This window comes from Coffea eugenioides, chromosome 4, assembly GCF_003713205.1.
Source record: "Coffea eugenioides isolate CCC68of chromosome 4, Ceug_1.0, whole genome shotgun sequence".
NCBI lineage: Eukaryota > Viridiplantae > Streptophyta > Magnoliopsida > Gentianales > Rubiaceae > Coffea > Coffea eugenioides.
The window spans coordinates 13,333,750-13,353,726 of NC_040038.1; the positions used below are offsets into that span (position 1 = coordinate 13,333,750).

The 19,977-nt window shown below is 35.0% G+C and overlaps 1 protein-coding gene across 1 annotated transcript in view; it reads left to right on the plus strand.

Annotated features, from left to right (window-relative positions):
• LOC113768701 (serine/threonine-protein kinase ATM) overlaps positions 1-19,977 on the plus strand; it is a 47,668-nt gene that overhangs the window by 11,153 nt on the left and 16,538 nt on the right. Inside the window, exons 21-48 of the mRNA XM_027313153.1 lie at positions 816-1,419; positions 1,532-1,603; positions 1,724-1,882; positions 2,704-2,829; positions 2,961-3,088; positions 3,667-3,823; positions 4,099-4,145; positions 4,221-4,284; positions 4,381-4,455; positions 4,560-4,679; positions 4,953-5,138; positions 6,699-6,820; positions 6,919-6,988; positions 7,083-7,210; positions 8,974-9,115; positions 9,221-9,361; positions 9,518-9,616; positions 9,711-9,757; positions 11,141-11,333; positions 11,420-11,641; positions 12,681-12,752; positions 13,830-13,899; positions 16,203-16,320; positions 16,435-16,558; positions 18,064-18,207; positions 18,344-18,448; positions 19,685-19,732; positions 19,837-19,941. Of these exons, the coding sequence (XP_027168954.1) occupies positions 816-1,419; positions 1,532-1,603; positions 1,724-1,882; positions 2,704-2,829; positions 2,961-3,088; positions 3,667-3,823; positions 4,099-4,145; positions 4,221-4,284; positions 4,381-4,455; positions 4,560-4,679; positions 4,953-5,138; positions 6,699-6,820; positions 6,919-6,988; positions 7,083-7,210; positions 8,974-9,115; positions 9,221-9,361; positions 9,518-9,616; positions 9,711-9,757; positions 11,141-11,333; positions 11,420-11,641; positions 12,681-12,752; positions 13,830-13,899; positions 16,203-16,320; positions 16,435-16,558; positions 18,064-18,207; positions 18,344-18,448; positions 19,685-19,732; positions 19,837-19,941 (3,688 nt within the window). The remainder of the gene's footprint in view (positions 1-815; positions 1,420-1,531; positions 1,604-1,723; positions 1,883-2,703; positions 2,830-2,960; positions 3,089-3,666; positions 3,824-4,098; positions 4,146-4,220; positions 4,285-4,380; positions 4,456-4,559; positions 4,680-4,952; positions 5,139-6,698; positions 6,821-6,918; positions 6,989-7,082; positions 7,211-8,973; positions 9,116-9,220; positions 9,362-9,517; positions 9,617-9,710; positions 9,758-11,140; positions 11,334-11,419; positions 11,642-12,680; positions 12,753-13,829; positions 13,900-16,202; positions 16,321-16,434; positions 16,559-18,063; positions 18,208-18,343; positions 18,449-19,684; positions 19,733-19,836; positions 19,942-19,977) is intronic.

Below are 19,977 nucleotides of genomic sequence, written 5' to 3' on the forward strand. Positions count from 1 at the left end.
TGTTAATCTAGTATATGAAAATGCTCTCTCTCTCTCTCTCTATATATATATATATATATATCTCGGCTTTGTGTTTTTGCTTATATTCCATACAAATTGGATGAAGTGTGGTGACATTCTTAATTGCAACTTTTGAAACTAGACTTGTGTATTCACATTGGTGGTGTTCTTATTTGATTATTTCACACGATTTTGTTTTCTGATTTTGGAAAATCAGTTTTTTTGATGTCATCATTTACTTTTGTCCTAGATTTTAGATATTTTAATAGGCAAAACAAGCTAAAATATATAATCTATTCAGGAGTAGCTTCTGATTATAATTTATTAACTTTTTGCATATCTCTAAATTTGTCCTTTTCTTTTAGTTTTTGAAGTGTCTACTTCTGCTTCCAAATTTTTGCGTGGCTTAGGTTTATTTTGTTATTAACGAGTGAATTTGACTTTTTCATGAAAATTGACTAGTCTATGTTTTCTATGTTGGATAATTAACCAGAATTTACTTCTGATTCTGGTTAAAATGCAGGTTTTGTTATTCTGAAGTATAAGGCTTTCTTGATTCATTTTGAATTTGCGTGTTTTAGGGTTGCATTATTTATACCTTTTCTAGAATTGTGCATGTATGCAGATTGTAGAATTGTACTCTCGAGGAAAAATCTGATTTGTCCTTTTCTTTCATTTGTTGAATTGTCTTTCTCAGCTTCCAAATTTTTTCATGGAATTAGGTGTAATTTGTTATTCACAAGTTAGTTTGACTTTTTGCATGAGAATTTAGTACTCTTATGTTTCGTATGTCTCAATCTTTTGTGCACTTTCAGGAATAGAGATGAGAAGTCCTATTTCTTAACCAAGCTGGGAGAGTACATGATAGGGTTGTTGGATCAGTCTGCTTCAATCTTAGAAAGAACTCATAACGATATCAGATGTGGTTGTGCAGGCTCCAGTCCTGTTTTTAATAGCATGGATTCTATTGTTGCTTCATTTAACAGTTTTGTTTCCTCTCCTTTTTTTAGCAAATGGAGAGATAAGAATGATATCGACGTTGTAATCTATACTGGGATTGTAGAATCTATTGAGAGACTTCTGAAGGGTTTAGCTAAACTATATGATGCATGTTCTGATAATGGAAAAGATGTTTATTCAGGAGTAGATCTCCCTGATGATTTTGATAGTAAGATGTTACAGAATGATCCAGCCGATAATAGTAAAAGCATCATTGTGGATATGGAGTTGGATGTCAACAGTGATTCTAAAGACATGGATATTTTAAATTTGGGTGGGAAAGTTACCCATGGGTTCGGTTTTTCATCTGAAAATCTGAAGATGGATGTTTTGTCTTTCATTTCCAGTTTTTTCTCAGTTTTGCCTTCTCTAACGTGGGATACCTTGTTTGACCTTATTGAAAAGGACGGCAACCAAAGGGTATGTTATGTTTAACTTACAGTGTTTGTTTTAAGAGATTGTTATTGACATTGCAATACTGGTACCATCATTTTGGTACATAAATATGATATTGAACAGAATTTTCCATCAGGTGCTGGAAAATCTTGTTTCCTGTTTATGCCAGCATCCTCACTGGTCTTCCCATAGAAGAGTTTCTGAATTGGTACTGTAATGGATTGAGTCTTATTTTCATTTTGGCAATTCTAGCTGCAGTTTTCTTTTTCTTTGAACTTTGAAGACTGTGCTTAATAATTTTCATCTTAATCAATTCTTTTCTCCACAGATTATGTCTCTGAATAATGTTGTAGATATGCAAGCAAACCTCAAACTCCAGTGCATTCGTACCCTTGATGCCATCTGCAGTTTGGTGCGCAACATCTTGTTGGCAAGAACTGCAAAGGATAAAAATGTCTCTTCATTATGGGATAGAATATCTGAAGAGGTATTTAGTGTTGACAAATGCTTGATTGAAACAGTTTGGGGTGTCTTACTGAGGATATAAGCCTGTCATTTGTATGCTTTTACTCTTGAGTTTATAGTTCTTGATATGAATTTCTGTGCACGTGTATTGGACATTCATATGTACATAACTGTGAAAATGCGTCATAACAGGTATATCATTTACCAAAGCTCCAGTATGTTTTGAGTGCTTGTTTTGTACTTTTGAGACATGGTCAAAAGATAAAACATGAAAGAAACGGAAAAGTATAAATCCCATCTTCTTTCCACAAGTTCTCTCACATAATTAGGTTCTCTTAAATTTGTATTGAACAGTCAGAGGAGATGATGAGGAGAATAGTCTTGTCAAATTGAGTAGTGTGAATAAAATTTGGTGTCATATGTGACCTTGAGAAAGGCATGTACTGATAAAATTGCAATGCTGAAAATAATAAGCAATCTCCTGGATCTATTCATTATCTTGGCTGCACTCACTGTTTTCACAAGTTCATCAATAGAAGTTGGCAGTGGAGGATAATTTTTGGGGCTAGTCTTTAGCAAGTCCAATGTTTGCATTTCAGGCATGTATCTACATTATTATTTGGTCTCTAGTTGTATTTGTGTTTTCCTAGTTTATCACTGCATCTGAAGCATTGAATTTTACTGCTGCAAGTTTCTGGTTGTTTCTATCATTTTTGTTGTGAATACGAGGCAAAACAGGGAGCTGTTTTGTTATTTTTAAGATTCTTTTAAGAAGTCTGTGATTCTTTATCATTTGTAGAATGAGATGTTCCTGAATATCTGAATTTTCTTTTGAACTGACAGGAATTGATTTCTCTTGGAGATTTGATTAACAAAGTTGATGAGAAGAATCTAGTTGATTGGTGCGGGCGTACTAAGCTTATTGGTTGCATATGTGATTTTGTGTTGCTTAAACCTGAAATTGGTCAGGTGATTACTTCTTTTTCTTGTTTTGTTGAGAAAATTGAGTGTGGAATGACATTTTATGTATTATTCTCCTATAGCATTTGCTTGAGTTTCTTCTTGATCTTGATAAAGTGATTGTGTTGCATTTGTTTTAGTCCATGATTGAGAAGTTGCTTGGTATGCTTCGAGATTCTGATTACCGAGTTCGGTTCTGCCTGGCACAACGAATTGGCGTATTATTCCAAACTTGGGACGGTCACAATGAACTCTTCCAAGATATATGGTAGGTTTTTCGAAGTTGCTTTGTAGCTTATTCTGTAAAAGCTTGTTTGGCTTGTTGACAGCTTTACAATGGTTCATGAGGCATCCTTTCTGCTTTTAACTTCATTTTAGTTTTTCTGTCATTCGCTGGCCTTCCTGGACTTTTTATAGCTAAAGTTGGAGACATGGTGGAACAGTATAACAGGATCAGTTACAAAGATCATATGGCTGTTGTCTGTATGTGTCTGTAGGCATTGTTAAGATATGATATTCTCTAAACAGTGCAGTTGGGAAGTTCTAGCCTTGTTTCTAGCTTGTTATGTATTTACCCTAGGAATACTTTCCTCTTTCTTATGTAGCTCTTACGTGTTAGCTTTTAAACAGATATGTTGGTTGGCTACCATGTTTGTGATCTGTAGGCTGCTCTTTTGGTTTTGGGGCTCTAATTTTTAGCTTATAAATTGATGGATTTGGTTGTTTGTTATGGTTTATAACATTTTTCTTTTTTCATGTTAATTTGGTTTCCTGTCCTGTCCTGCCTTCGCCCGCCCCAACAAATAGGATGACGTGTTTACATCACTCTTAAAATTTTTGTTACAGTTCCAATTTTGGTCCAAGATTGGTGATTTTCTCAAAAGATAGAGTTGTTACAGCAAAGGAAGTTTTGGCTGCTGGTCCTCAAGCTGGATCCCTGTTGGAAACCACGATAACAACCCTCTTGCATCTTGCAGTGGAGAGTGAGAAAATAGAGTTAGAGGTACTTTTCATTTAGTATTTGTGTGTGGGGCTATGTGGTTCCGTGTATCCGGTTTCTGTATCAGAGTAACCAAATATTGTTTTTGTATATCAGAGAAATTAAATGTTGTTTCTGAATACGCTGATGTGAAATAGAATACAAGGAACACCCTCGAACCAACTTCAGTCTTGCCTCTATTTGAAGTCATGCAATTAACTGATAAAATAATTTGTAGATGTATTTTTCCTTCTTGTCCTCCATTGTCACATTGCTTGATGTTGAAACTTCATATGCAGGCTGTTTTTATGATGTCTGTTGTTGCTGCAATTGATCCTTCTCAAAGGTAAAAGGATGTTTGTGTGTTTTTCTTCTCTATTGCCTGTTCCTTTATTTAGAATATTTCTAATTCTGTTTTCAGGGAATTGGTCACTGCTGTGTTTGATAATTTATCGAGAGAATTAAATTATACTAGCAGGGCAAAGGTGATAAAAAAAGGTTTTACTTGATTCCATTTCATATTCATTGTGAGTAGATAGCTTGTACCTTTTACTGATAGCTTGATTTTATGGAATTTACAGTATATGGAGGAGCTGATTGGGCCACTTCTTTTTTGCTGGGTTGCTTGTGGCGTAAGTTTAGTGGCACTTGTGGAGGTAATGCATCATTTCATGTTTTGGTGTAGTGTTATGATTTGCTCATAATTGTTCAATGTATAAAAATAATTTAATCTAATACTGGTAAAATGTTGATCTTGTAGATAAGGGACATGTTTGTCTCGAGTGTGGAACCTTGTAATTTCATCCTGTACTGTTGCCAATGGCTTCTTCCAGCTCTGCTCCTGAATGAGGACTTCTCCAATTTGAATTGGGTTGCTAAGGTAGGAAAATTTCTATTGCATATCTTTTATATCAAAGTTGAATCTGATTATTGTTAGCAAACTCATCTCTTAGTTTGCTGTTGAGCAAAATTACATTTTTCCTGCCTTGGTATATGTCTGCCTTGATTTTGACAGAATAAACTTTCAATTTGCACTAAAAGTCTTTGAGCTGCTATGAGTATTTTCAGTACTAGGGGAATACCATTTTGAGTTTGTAATCCTCAAGTTAACTTATATTTTAAGTGACAGATACAAGCACTTATTTCTTTTCAGATTGCCTGTCAGCCCCTAGCAACTTTGGTCAAGATTCACTTTGTGCATGTGTTTTCAGTTTGTATGGCACTGCATTGTAGTAAAAAGACTGGATGGCAAAAGGGATCAGCTGTGCTGGAAAGTTTGATTTTGAGGATTGCTGAGATATCTGAGAATGAGAGAGACAAGCTCATCAAAAGGCACATGGTATTATTCCTTTTGTTGGCATTCTTTTTGTAGTGTTGTCTGTAGTTCTTCAATTCCTCGTGATTGATTTTCTAGCAATTGGGAATCCCATAAAAATTATTACTTGGATCAAATCAATCTCTTTTGAATCTCCATAGGTGCGATTCCCTCTGCAATAGACAGAAACTGATCTCTCCTGATCTGAATCTTTTTCAACCAGTTTTTGCTATTCTTATCAAAATCACATGGGATTTGGTTCCTTTGCTTTTACTTGAGTATTAATCTGATCTGTGTTGGCCTAATATACCAACGAAATGTCATTTATGCCAGTAGTTAATTTAATTAACACCTACAAGAAAATTGTGCACCTTCAATAGAGCTATAACTATTTCCAAGTGATATTGAGTTGCTTTTGTTCTTTTATCAAAAATAGCACTTTTGGTTTGTGATGGAAAGAGGTTTCCTACACCGGAGTATTTGTTGGATATTTTCATTGGGAATATGAAGCTTTTTTTTTTTTTTCAAAAACTAATTATGACCGATTGTTGGTATTCAGCGTTATCTCTTATTATAGATAGGGCCTTGTTTTTGTTTTTTCGACTATAGGGATTGCTTCTACCAAGGGGAGATAACTTTATGTTCTGATAGGTCTTTTTTTTAATGTTTCCAATAGTTTGACTGAGTTAACATTAATTTTTTGTCGCTTATGGCATTTTGCAATTTTACATCTTTGTTTGAACTGAGATAATTTGACATTTTTTTAACAATGGAAGTGTATTTGCCCTTTTGCATTGTATGAAACTACCTCATATGTATCTCAATGCCTTTAGTTGGTCTTTTTGTTGTTTGAAAAGCTACCTCATGAAGCTTTGATTTATATGCAAATATGTAGTGCCTAACAGCTTCTAGATAGGAGTCTCCTTCTCAGCCTTTGTGCAAGGCCATGAAGTTCATCTCCATAAAATTTTTATTATGTTTTCTTTGATTTCTACTTCTGTTTTTCGGTTTTGATTGACTTATGCCCTAATCAGTTGCTGTAACAAAGTATATAGCATGTAAGATCTGTTATATGCCCTACTCAAATTGATGACAGTACGTCAACCAAGTGAAGAACTTTTATCTTCATTTCTTTTCGCACTCTTCCCCTACACATTTTGGCATCTCTTTTTCCGTCCTAATTTTTTCACTTCTGTTCTTTCTTTATTTCTTTCTTTCTTCCTTTGGAAGATAATGAAAGGGTTCTTGACACTGATTCCTTCATCAAGTGATGCTGTAGATTAGACATAACTGAAAACTCTGGATAAATCATATTATATGATTCTGATTGGTGGGGTGTGCCCTTTGCCTTTTGCCTAGGTCTGAGATCCCAAGAGACCTTGTTCCCCTATGGCTTGCGCTATATTTCTTTCTTTTTACCTTTTCCATCATTACTCCTTTTTGATTCGTCTGTCATGTGCAAGTGTTATTTAATAATCTCTACTGAGTGCTTCTGCAATAGCAGTTTCTTGGCATCTTAATGAATTTGGTGGCGTTAACATGAAAACACATTCTGACTTTTCAATGCCATCATTGTGCATGCAGGTTTCTATTGTCAACCATCTTTTTTCTCTTGCTGCTGCTTCCGCAGACCCTGCACCACCTCTCTTTTCCAGAGATACGATTGTGCATGCCATTCAAACTGTTGTTGATGGATTCTTGGAGATGTTTGGCACCTCACCTTGACTCAGTTCTTTAGTTATTTCTTCATTTCTTCTTTCTCTTTTTACAAGTCTGAAGTATGTATTACTGGTATTTGCTTCAGGGAGGATCGTTCTAGAAGTGGTGGCCTGGTTGACAAAATTAATATTTTCCGACCTGATAGAGTATTTTCTGTAAGACTTCTGACTTTTGGTCTATTAGGTCAAAGAATAACTTATAGTACATGATTAATCATATGTAACTACTTTTGAACTTACTAATTTGCAGTTTATAGTTGAGATGCATTACAAAGTTACTGCAGCAGCTCATCAAAGGCACAAATGTCATAGATTAGGTGGCATTGAGGTGCTAGTTAATGTACTTGGGCACAGAGCTGGTGTTTCAAGTAGTTTCATGTATGTTCTTATAACAATCCTGTAGTTCAATTTGCATGTCCCAGTATGTCCTACATGATTAATATATCTAAAACAATCTGTAAATCACATGCTGTATCTCTGTTTCACATGACTATTTTGTATTGTTTTAGGTCATTTTTGCTATGTTAAAGAACTTTGAAAGGTCTAGATTTTTTATGTTTTGGGTGAATTTGGAAATGTTGATTCTTTTTAAAATGTTTTTGATGCCTTTTCTCTCTTGTTTTTTTAAAATTTTTTTGGTTATCAATCCTGATTTTTGTGTAATGAGAAGAAAAAAGTTTGTAATCTCTTATGCACTGTCTATGTCTAGCACTTATTTTGTAGAGCCTTCTCTCTGTGTGTGTGTATGTCTCTCTCTCTCTCTCTCAATCTGTCTTTTGCTCTCTCACATAATAAATTTGGTCACTTAGTAGAGTTTGTAATGATAGGAATTCCACAGATCAGTGCTTGGGCTGATCCAGAGACCTAACATGTTGGAAAGAAAATTGTTGATATCCTGTCTAACCTTTTTTTTTGTAGAATGTCATAATCGTATTGTGATAATGTGGATCATTATCATTGTTTATATTCTCTATAAGGTCAACACATACTTATTGTAGTATGTAATCAAATTGGAGAATAAGTATTACAAAATGTTATATCTGGTGCATGTTATGTAGAGCATGCAGTATATCTTTTCCTAAGTGCCACACATGTGTGCAATTGAAGATGCATGCAGTGTCATATGATATTGATACTGCTTATTGAACTTTAGATAAATCAACTAACTAAACTGTTTATAATTAGAATTTTCAAAAATAGCTCATAAAGCATATGGTTTTATACTACCAGTCTCTTGGTCTCCTGGCTTCTCTCTTTTTCCTCCTTTGAATTCTAAAGATACAAATCAAGCCTTTAGTTTACAGATTATTTTTCTTAAGTGATTTTAGATCCTTCATTTTGCAAAATTTGAGTTGTAACATTAGATATATGTGATAAATTTATCAAAATTTCTTATTATTGTTCACGTCTAAAGTATAAATTGTTCATTTCTAAAATCAACTGGAGTGGAAGGTCATTGAATCGATGTGTCTAGAACTTCTAGGAAATTAATTTTTTGGAGACTTATTCTTTCTGCTCTGGTTAATTGTTATGCTTCATGCTAAGTATGCTACTTCTGTTATTATTGGATAGCAAAAATGGTTCTGTTATCCCTCAAGTTTGCTGTTTAATTTGATGTGGATTTGGTCGCCTGTATTTATTCTTTTGTAAATAGAGAATGGAAATATTAGCAATCAAATTGCAAAAGCAAAAAAATCTTGCATAGCATGATTGGATGATCATGTTGAATGTATTCATGTTGTTGGAATGCCAATAGTTACGGTAAAAGCCCTTGCAGTGTTGCTTATGAATGCTAGAATTTGGACCTTACCTTGGATTCCTGATTCCTCTATTTTTCAATTCTGTTAAGGACTGGAAGCCACCCTGAAGTTTGAGTGAATTGTCCCCAGTATTGGAGTATATTTTTCCTTATTGTTACTTTGGAAAGCCTTTATTATCAATGTTCCACTTTACTTACTCAAGAATTGTAAGAAGCAGGGCTTCCGTTACTGTGGCTATCCAATTTCGTTATTACAATTATTGTTGCCACTATTATAATCTGTTTGTATATTTGCACTTTTCCCATCATTTTCCAAAATTGAGTACTCATTTATGCAAACCAGATTTTTGTTGAGTATTAATTTGACATTTGATTTTGTTAGTTACCTTCTCAACCTTGTCGGCCAATGTATTGGTCGGGATGCTTTGCTTAACCAATGTTGTCGTATTATTTCAACGCTGCTTAAGATTTACAAAGATTGTCCATCAGATGAGACTACACGCGTGCTTGGTGAACAACTTCAGGTAATGTTTCTAACTATTTCATTTGCAGCGATTTTTTTTTTTTGGGAGGGGGGGGGGATCTGGTTTTAGGTTGCTATTCTCATACTGTTGCCTTTGCTCATGCAGTTTTTGGTATCTAAATTGGTTTTGTGTTATTCGCCATCTGACAATGATGGTGAAAATCCTGTTGCTTGTTCATCTGAAGTTCTGCTGCTGCTCCGTGAGCTTATTTTGCATTCTGATGCATCGCTTTATGAGTACATCAAGGTATCTTTCTCTGCCTTGTTTTCTGGAATAAAGGACTCTGTTTTTATCATGTAAGTTATGCAGTGTGGAGGTGAATATTTTAAAGGCTAGCCCTTTTTTTTGGTGGTAATCTAGCATCATAAACTGTTTTAATGTTCTTAAGTAATTTCATTTCAGGAGCTTGAGCCCTTGCCTGACTTGGATATGTTTTCTGACATACGAAAGTTCCATGAGGAATTATGTCTAGACTACTCAGCAAAGAATCACTTAGTAAATGTAAAGGCCTCTGGCAACTTTTGTGAATTTGATTGATTGTTATCATAATCTTAATTACCATCTTATCTTTTTTTTCCCCAATTGGTGATTTCAGCTGGCAAAAAGGTCTCTCTACCTTCCACCAAGAGTACTTGTTTGGAGGTGCTTTCATGTCATTCCCTATATTTGTTGTATTTCTTTGTTCCATTACTTACAGAAGGTTTGGCTTGAAATGTATTAGGGTGTTAGTAGCAATAAGATGGGAAAATGATGTTAATACAGTATTTGTGTTCCCTGTTTTGAAATGCCTTTTTATGGTTTTAACCAGGTGTGTTAACTCATTCACATAGTGGATGGGTGGATTCTTTTATTTTTGATTCTGTTAGTTAAATGAGTTTCAGGAGCAGGAGTGATGTGGATGTTGCTTTCCAAGATACTTTATTTCCTTATTCATCCCTTTTTCTGTTCCTTTCCTTTTCTTTTTGTGTCACCTCCTTGTCTCTTTAACTAAGTATTTGTATATATGTTTCTTAAATGACTTATATTGGTAGGGATAGGCAACTCTAGTATACTCTTAAATCAATGTAGGAAGATCATTATTGATGTTTTTACATCTCAGACCTCGAAGCGATTGATTCTTTAGCACTTTGCTTGTTACTCCACTCATTCCAAATTGAGCATTTTAGTTTGACATGCTTGGTTAGTTAGAGTGAAAGGGCTGAAAGTAAAATTTAGGTAGTTGTGACAAACGTGTGGGAACATGTTGTCACTCATAGATACAATTCATATGAAATATTTGAAGAGCAGAATATAAGGTTCTCATTCAAAGGAAGCAGATTCAACTTGGAAAGAGAGGGAGTTATAAAGCAGTGCAATGCTTCATTTTGCTGCATTATTTGATGCTAAATGAAGTGGTTCACAACATCATAACTGAATGAGTTCACTGTGGTCATGACTAAACTGTATAATATCTTTATAGGGAAACATTTATTATGGATTTCTTGGTTTTGTTAATCTGAATGATCGGAATTTGGAGGTTTTTTTTTTCACATGAGATAGAGAGAGAAAGAGAGATGGCCTAAAACATGATTGAATATAGCATGTTGACTGGCAGATTACTTGCTCACAGATCTTTAAGAACATGTTTTCTTGCTCAGGTGAGACTTAACTTTTGTGAATTATGTGGTCTTTTATGTTTAATTGAATCTAACAATAAGACTAGAACTTTTTTGTGGATAGTAGGAGCACGCTTGTTCCAAGTTTATCCTCCAAACTCAAATTTGTTGGAGCATAACTTTGTAATGAGTACTAAGAATCAACCTCATAAATGATGCCTTTTGTTCTAAACTAAATAGATTTTAGGGTACTGGAAAAGGAAGCAGGAAATCAGTAATGAGATTTGAGGAGTGCATGAAATTATCTGTATTGCTGAAGTTAAAGAGTTGCCTGGAGCTACAGGACATTTCAGTTAATGGAAGAAGTGTACATGGTTTCATGCAGCTTGCTAGTCTTGCTTTTGATAATCATAATTAATGTTTCTTGCAGCCTTCAAGCGTTGCACAAAAGATTCTTTGAAGAGGAAGCTCGTCAGGGGTGGAAGAGAGCAACACTTGGTTTTTTGAATGAATATTGGCACTCTGACCAAGATATTGTTTCTGCAATTTGGCATCTTGTTCGAATGTGTAGCTTGGATGATACTGACAATTTTGCCACATTGGTTTCTGATTTTGTGTCTAGGGTACTGCTATTTTTGTTTTCTCCTTTTCAAAATACTTCATTTGAGCATGTTCATATCCTTTTATGTCTGTTTCTGTTGGGATGCAGGTTGGTATCGATGATCCCCATCGCGTTGTTCTCCATCTCCCTGGGGAGATTAGCCATGCACCTCGCTTTGAAGAAGATAAAGCTGAAAAGGGAACAGATCGGCTTGTTCAACTGGATACAGTTGTATCTGACGAACTTTTGAATTCACTTATAAGGCTTTTGAAGAAGTATTTGATGGATGACTCTGTTAAGATAATTGATATGACATCTCAAGCTTTGCGGGTTTGTGTATAGAAAGCATTGATTTTACTTGTGTTGAAATGTGGACTTGATTTCCTTCTTTGGGCAGTTATTTTTGTATTGCATAATGTATAGGGTTGTAGAATTGGTCATTATTTGTGATCAAGTGAAAACTTATATTATTCCTTTGAGTTTGTCAAAGAGTTGACATCAGAGATGATCGTGTTTCTTGGGAGTTAAAGTTGTAATTCTGAAATTGTAAGTTTTGGAATATGATCTCTCAAGTAAGTCGAAATTCTTGAGATGTCTTATAATTTAGCTGAAGTATAAAAGTCAGTCGGTAAAGATGGTGTTGCATTGCACTTTTAGGTAATAAGATGATAAATATCTTGTTAGTCTGGAGAAATTTCTCTTATTTGGTCTGAAAGTAGGATTCTTATGTCTTTTACCATGTCGCACTTTCTTGTTGCTTGTCTTTAGAAATTTCCCTTTTTTGGTCTGAATGTAGGATTTCTCCTATCTTTCCGATGTTGCACTTTCTTGTTCAAGGAGTTATTAGCTCTAGAAATTTCTCTTATTTTGTCTGAAAGTAGGATTCTCTGGTCTTTTCCATCTTGCACTTTCTTGTTCCTTGTCTTTTGAAATTTCTCTTATTTGGTCTGAAGGCAGGGTTTCTCCTGTCTGTCTGATGTTGCGCTTTCTTGTTCAAGGAGTTATTTGCTTTTCATAATTGGAGATGGGGATTTTTAAAATCTCATATATTGGATTAGTGATTGTGGTGTTTGTCTTTCTGCTTATTGTACCTGATATTGGATTAGCTGTGATCCTTATTGGACCTGATATCTTGCAGTAATTGTAAATATGCAATCTTGAGACTTTATCTTTTGCTCCTCATTGGTATTGGATTTACTGAGCGCTTGATAGTTTAATTAAAATGATGTGATGATTATGGTGCCAATCTTGATGCTTGGTTTATAATGTTACCTTTGTGGAGATTAATTTGCTGGCCTCTGGTATTTGTGGCTCCAAAAACTGATTTTTGGAGTAAGAAAAGTCTGATTTATGTATATTTTCTGAGCAGGGGATACTTTCAACAGAGAAAGGTCAAAGAGCTTTGCTATTATTTGATCAACATGAGAAATCTCTTATTGAGGTATGAGCAGTTCTTTTCAGGACCATTGTTGCACTGCATTTTGGAAGAATTTTAGATCAAATTTAAAACTGCATCACTGGATGGGTTATTTCATTAACTAGCTTCCTAGGATTAACTTAATTTGGAATGAAGTATTCAGACATGAATTTTCATATATTCCAAGTGTTATGGCAGTAATAGATTCATTGGAGCTTTGGCTGTATGTAACAAAGAGACTTTGGATTACAGCAATATCATCGGAGGTTTAAAGCCATGGCTCCTTTTCTTTGCCATGTCTATCTGCAAATGCAAATATTTAGAGTGAAGGAGAGATATGAACTGATTGTCTGTCATGAGTTAATATTGCCAGTCAACTAACATATCTTTTGATATCTTGTACTTAAAACTGTAGGGAAAGCTCTTGTAAAGCTAAATGTTAGCTGATGCACAACTTCCGCTGGATTTTAGTTTTGTTTTTGATGCATAAAATTCAAAGAATAAACATGCATGAATATACTTTAGTTTTGACTGTCTTTTTAAGGCCCCCCTTGGGTCCCTGGAAAAATAGCTATTGGACTATTATCAGGGTTGCTGCATTGCATTGTGGGTTACTAGCGTGTTTAGTAGTTGATGCAGATTACCTGTGGCATTTGACGAAATAGTTATGAAATAAATGATATATATGAATCAGCTGGACTTACAAGTTGGTGGCTTGTGGTATCATGTGCTTACAAAAGTCAACTTGTTGATTTGGTAGTTTGCTGAAGCCGCTACATCATAATTCCAATAATTTTGCGCAAGTTTGTATGATGGATCCACATCATTTTTGCCTGTCTCCTAGTTGTATATGCATTTATACATGTCTATAGACGTGTAGCCATCTATCTTTTATTATCTTTTGTCTATGAATACTTTGCAAGTGAGATTAAAACCTAGTACCACTATAGTAATGTTCCTATTGAAAGGCTTGATTTTACAATGTTTGTTAAATAATGATGATGATGATGATCATCATCATTATATTTTGTACTTTTTCTGGCTGTATCTGTTGATAGATTGTTCCAGTAGTTATGGCTCTACATTTATTTCATAATGTAGGTTCACTCCAAGGGTGTCAACACAGAGCTCGCACAGAAACTGGTATCAGATCTGGAAGCAAAGTTCAATGGTATAACCCCCATGAGGAAATCTCTCTCTCTCTCTCTCTCTTTCTTGTGCTACCCTGGATGCATTTTGTGATGTAACCTTGTAGTAGAATCATCTCTCTAATCATTTCTGAAAGTATCATTGGCTCCTTTCCCTTACCTTTTCCTTATGTTTTTTTTCTAACTTGTTTTTCTTTCTTCCCTACTCTTCTGAAACTTATTCAAGTATCATCTCTCTACCCGTTCCTTTTATGATCATATTCCATGCTTGCAAATTTTAGAAGAATTTTTATCACATATTTCCTTTTTATATAGAAAGACCCATAGGCATAAGTCCAAATAGGACTCCCAAATTAATTAGTGCCTCTTAAATCTTCTGCTTTGATGTGCAGATTCTGAAACTGATTTCAAAAACCACAAATCTTATGGAAAGCACCTGTTTAATTTCTTTACCCAAAATTCACTTCTCTATTCAATGGCATTTTAAAAGAATTTTTATCACATATTTCCTTTTTATATAGAAAGACCCATAGGCATAAGTCCACACAGGACTCCTAAATTAATTAGTGCCTCTTAATCTTCTCCTTTGATATGCATATTCTGAAACTGATCACATTCAAAAACCACAAATATTATGGTTGGCTCCAAAGCACCTGTTTAATTTCTTTACCCAAAATTCACTTCTCTATTCAATGGCATTTTATAGATTGTTCAGAAATTTGTGTGAGAAACGAGCTTAATCACAATGCTTAATATGGAGAAATGATAACAGAAATCATTGATTTAAACATCAATGATTTTTTTTCTCTATCGTCCTGGATTCTGATATTCTGGACAAATCAGAACGAATATAGAAAAGAATTTGTCCTGTTTATAAACTTGAGCTTTTGTTTAAGTTGGTAATATGCTATGTATCAGCCACCTGTTTGGTAGCTACTAAGGAGTGGCAATGGCAATGTGTATCAAGGACCACCTTGATGTTAATGTGTTTGTGAGGATATCATTTTGTTGGACTAAAATTTGCAGCTGCACTGGAATTGGAACTAACCATTCCTTTTTATTCCCTATGTCTTTTTTTTTCTTGGGTTTTCCTTTTTATTTTTTATTTTTTTCTTTCCATGCTTCTTGTTGGTATTTTCTAGCACAGAAGTTGCCTTTTCTTGGTCAATATAGTTTCACTCTCCTAAAATATTCTACCTGCATGCCACCTTCTACATTGTCGGGCAGCAACTCTTTCTGCTATTGAACATTTTTGAGAAACTCTCATATGTAAAAACACATCAAAATCGGCATCAACTGATTGTGGATTTTCTCAGGAACTAAATGAGAGCCAAATTTGGCCAGACAGTGAAAATATATCTTTATTGCTTCATCAGAGAAATAAAAACAGACTTCATGAAAACCAATAAGTCCCTGTATTCTTGGTTATTTTGCTTGGATACTTATCATAATTTGAGTCTTCCAACTCTGCTCAAGTTGTTTTTAACAACTCCCATTTCTTTCTGCCTTCGTTACTCGCCTCCATATCTCTCCTGTAAAGAGATGCTTTTCAGGTTGTCCATTGCAAGAACCCAAGCTTGGGAAAAATTGAGAAAGAAGAAATAGTGGGAAGGAAGCTAACTTGGAAGTTTCAGAGAGGGGAGAGAGAGAAGCACATTATATTTTTAACTTTTAGAGAATAGGGAATGAGAGTTGTTAGTGCCTGATGTGTTGGCTAATGGGTTTGTTGGCTTCAAGATCCAAAAGTGGGTAATTGGAATTTCCATGAGAGGTGTACTGAACACAGTCAATGGTAATCTGAAATTTGTATTCCATTGACAACTATAAAACATCCCAACTTAGCGGGTGGTAGATTAGATTCAATAACAGAATGTACTTGAACTTCAGCTTTTTCCATCGTAAGAGCAGCACTGCAGATTCTATTAGTTCATGTTGTCAAAGGCTTTGTTAGAAGTCCTTAATAAGATAACGGTTTACATTAAGCAATATCCAGTTTTGTAGATGAGTTTTTTTTTTTTTTTTTTTTCTCCTAGAAGGGGAGAGGTGGGATTTAAGAAGCCGGGAGGGGGAGGGGGGATATGAACCCTGGATCTCTACAAAAAAATTTTTCTAGATGAGGTTTTCATGACATATAATTCTATTACCATCTAAGTGTCTTTTGGAAGATTGTTTTGGTAGTTTGATTGCTGACAAACTTTGTCTAAGGATTGTAAGATATCCTATAGCTGTTGTGGAGTGCAGATCCTTTATTTTATATCATTATTCCATATGTTTGTATGGCATATCAATCTTCCAAGTTTGTTGAGAGTACAAAGTTTCATAACAGCTGAAGCAATTTCTCTGGAGAACTCTGCTATGTGGAAGACTCATGACAAAACTTTTGATATGTGGGTTTGTCCCCTGGTTTATGGACTGATTGGTTACTGTGATGATATTATCATAAGGTACTTCTTACCTGCATGGCTTTAGTTGTTATGGTGCTCTTCTGGCTTTTTTAGGATTTTTTTTTTGTTCTTTTTTTGTAAAACATTTAATTAGAATTTTCCTGTTCTTTTCAGGTTTTGTCAAGATATATGTTTGGTAAAATCTGAAGTTGCAGAGCTTTTGTTCCCAAGTATCATGGTTAATCTAGCAGGGAGAAAAGATTTGGATGTTGACCTATGCAAGTTGATATCTTTCCAGGTTGTCTTAAAAACCGTTGCTGATCAATTTCTTTTGTAATTTTTAGTTTTCTTTGCCAATGCAATGAGTTGGTAAGAGTTAACCTTCGTGATTCATATAATCACACTGAATAGGCATGCTAATTCTATAAATGCCTGCAACAGCTGGATGACTTAATGTGTTAAGCCTCTTTCTTTGTAGTGTTATGGATGACCATTACCTATGTACTTCTCTTCCTTTAAGACTAACATTTTTATCTCTAATCCTCCTTTTCCCAAAGTTTTGGCTTGAAGTTTGCATGAATTTGAGGTAGTGGGCGAATTGATACTATTGGCAGTGTTCTATAAGATTTACAAAGTTAGACAATGTTGGTGGAAATATTAACCATGATCATTCTTCCGGGATTAGGAGGTGGCTGAGGGGAGAACATGAACATAGAATTTCATTGATTTTCTTCTCTTTGTCCTGAAGTTTGTAGCTATCTGTATTTGCTCTCATGATATGGTTAATGCATTTATTCAATGGAAATACTGATCTGGACACTAATGCTTTTGGACAAGGAGTAGATATAGGGATTTTGGGTATAACGAGCTTAGCTGTGGTTAAACTCAGGATATAACAGAGAGAGAGAGAGAGAGAGCATATATTTTTGCTGTGGTTAGCTGTGTTGTAAGCTTGAAATTTGGCTTCTATACTGCCTTCAGTAGGTGACCTTCTTTTTATTGACATTTGACCCCTGTGGAAGGCTGCCAATGGGGCCAATCCCAAGCTTCTTCCTGTGTCCACTAAGATTATGGCTTGAGTTTGGTGACAAGGCACCACAGGGCATCCTTTGGTGGAAAAGGATGAGACTGATGCACAGCTATGATGGAGAGAGATACTCCAGTATCTTCTTATTGCTTTTGGTTTTCATTGTTTCCTTGCTCTCTTAGGGTAAAGGAGCCATCAAAATGGGATGGGGCTGCCAAGTGCCATCTCGTTGCCTCTTCTTCTTTTGAGTAGTGCAAGCTACAAGATTAGTTGGGTGGTTAGACCAAACTTACTACCCAAACTTTTATATAAGGTGTATTTCATAGTTTTAGGTTATGATTTATTTTCTAATGTTGACTTTGATTGTGACTTAATAGGTTAATCCAATGCTGTAGATGCGTGGTATTAGAGTCTTTAGAGTTAGTTAATGCTGTGATGTTGAATGTCTCATACATGACTTGTGGAGCAAATTATATAATATGAATGTAAATTTTCATGTAACAGAATTATCATATCTGTTCTTCGTAACTTGTTCATAATCTCTTGAAATACTCAGTGCCGTCAAACTCTAATAGCATTAATCTGTCACTGAATAAGTCTCTTCTGAAGTCCTGTATTGTTTCGTTGTCTGATGTGGTTCATGTTGTGCTTAAATTTTGTATTGTTCTGTTTTGAATGATAACATTCCTTCCTTTTTGATTTGTGACCCCTTGGGATTATAGCAGTTTGATCTATGGCATTGTTAGATAAAACACTTATACTGTGAATCTGGTCAGGTTCAAGAAAACATATTCATTGAGTCCAATACACTAATGAAATCAATAAAAGTTATGTTGGATGCACTTAATGAGCTTCGGCTGTGTCATATGCTGGAGAGATCCACATCATTGCCTGGTTCATATAAGCGAGAAAACTCAAAGGTAACCTTATACATGCGTGTTATTTGTGGGTTTAATTGACTTTGTTGCTAAAAAGTGGAAACGTAAACTAGAGGAGTTCTTTTGTTTCATTTAATGAAAATCAATTGAAATGATATACTGATTGATGGTGCAACAGCACACTAAGGCTTCTAGTTATGGATCAAAATCCCGTTCTACATCAGTGAAGCTGAAGGACAATTCATCATCTAGATTGGTAACAACAACATTATCATGGGAAAAGGTACGTTTGTTATCCTGGTAAATTATGGACCCTGTTTCCGAAAGATCAGTTCCTCCTTTTGTTCTTATTTCATCTCACTGCTTATCATGGCATATAGCAGTGTCTCTGAATTTAGTATTACCTTCTTCAAATATGGATCTCTGATCATAAATGTGTTTCCATAAGATTTTCCAAGTTCTTCACCCCAAAAAAAAAAAAGAAGAAGAAGAACAAAAATGAAAGATAAAATTTGAAGGGTGAATATTATGGTAAACCAGGCAGAATTGGTACTTCCTAGAGCCTAAATTGCAGGAGCTTGTTTTTTGGGTTTCCTTGCGTTTAATAAAAATGCGCTAATGTTGTATCAGGTATTGTGTCTCATCAGTCATTGCTCTTCTTTTAAAAATAAATAGCTTTAAATGTTACCAAATGATGAACAATGGATTGCAGACAGAAGCCCAAAGAGTTTATGCAGAATGTTTTTATTTGGCTGAGTATTTCTGGAAAAATTTTATCATTACTGGGCTTCATTTGACTTTTACTCTTTATCCTTTCTTTGCTATATCTCTCCCCACCGTCGGGAAGGGATGGAGATGGTATAAGAGGTCTTTTTACTTGACTATGCAACAAAATACCATCATGGGTTAAGGAGAGGTGAAATTTAATCACCACAATCATAGAGGAATAAAGTACAAACTTGCTTTTCCTGATTTTGATGTACTAAGTGAACAATTCTAAAGAACTAATCTGGGATAAGATGGATAGCTACAAAGTTGAAGCTGTGTTGGTGCGGTGTGGTGAAATGAAGAACTGAATCTCTAGAAAACTCTTAAGACAGTTTCATGACTTTGTGCATCCAATACTTGAAGATTTCGTAAAGATTTGGCAGGGTTTTTAATCAGATAAAGTCCATTTGTCCCACAAACTTATGGGGTATCCGGCAAATAAAGTTTCTATTTGATGTATGAATGTCTTTGAAATCTCAAGAACTTAGTGCAACATTATTTGCTAGGGATTCTTTTAATTCTCATGCTTTAGAATATAGTCAGGGACACCATCATTGTCTGAACTGATATTGCAAAGTTAATAGGGATTTTTTTGGATATTTGTTGCTTTTTTTATTGTTTATTTTTTGGAATTATCAATAGGAACATATTGTACAGCAGATTCATGAATAAACCGTTAAATTTCTACCTTTGCTTTTCTAGCATGTTAAGATTGTGGAATGTTGTTTTCTTATGTCCTATGTTCTATTAGGTTTACTGGCTTCCTATTGATTATCTTGTGGTTTCAAAGTCTGCCATTGTAAGTATCAAAACTTCACTCTTTTTTTCATGGAAATGTGCTGTGGAAGTTGGTTGCCTTAACCAACCTTTTTCTTACTCATATTTTCTGGATTTGCCTGACAGAATTGTGGTTCTTACTTTACTGCTGTTCTCTATGTGGAACACTGGTGTGAGCACCACTTTGATAGCCTCACACTAGGGAGCCCAGATTTCTCCCATCTTGAAATAGTGAGTTGTAGTTGCTTTTCCTCTGGAATTTCCTCT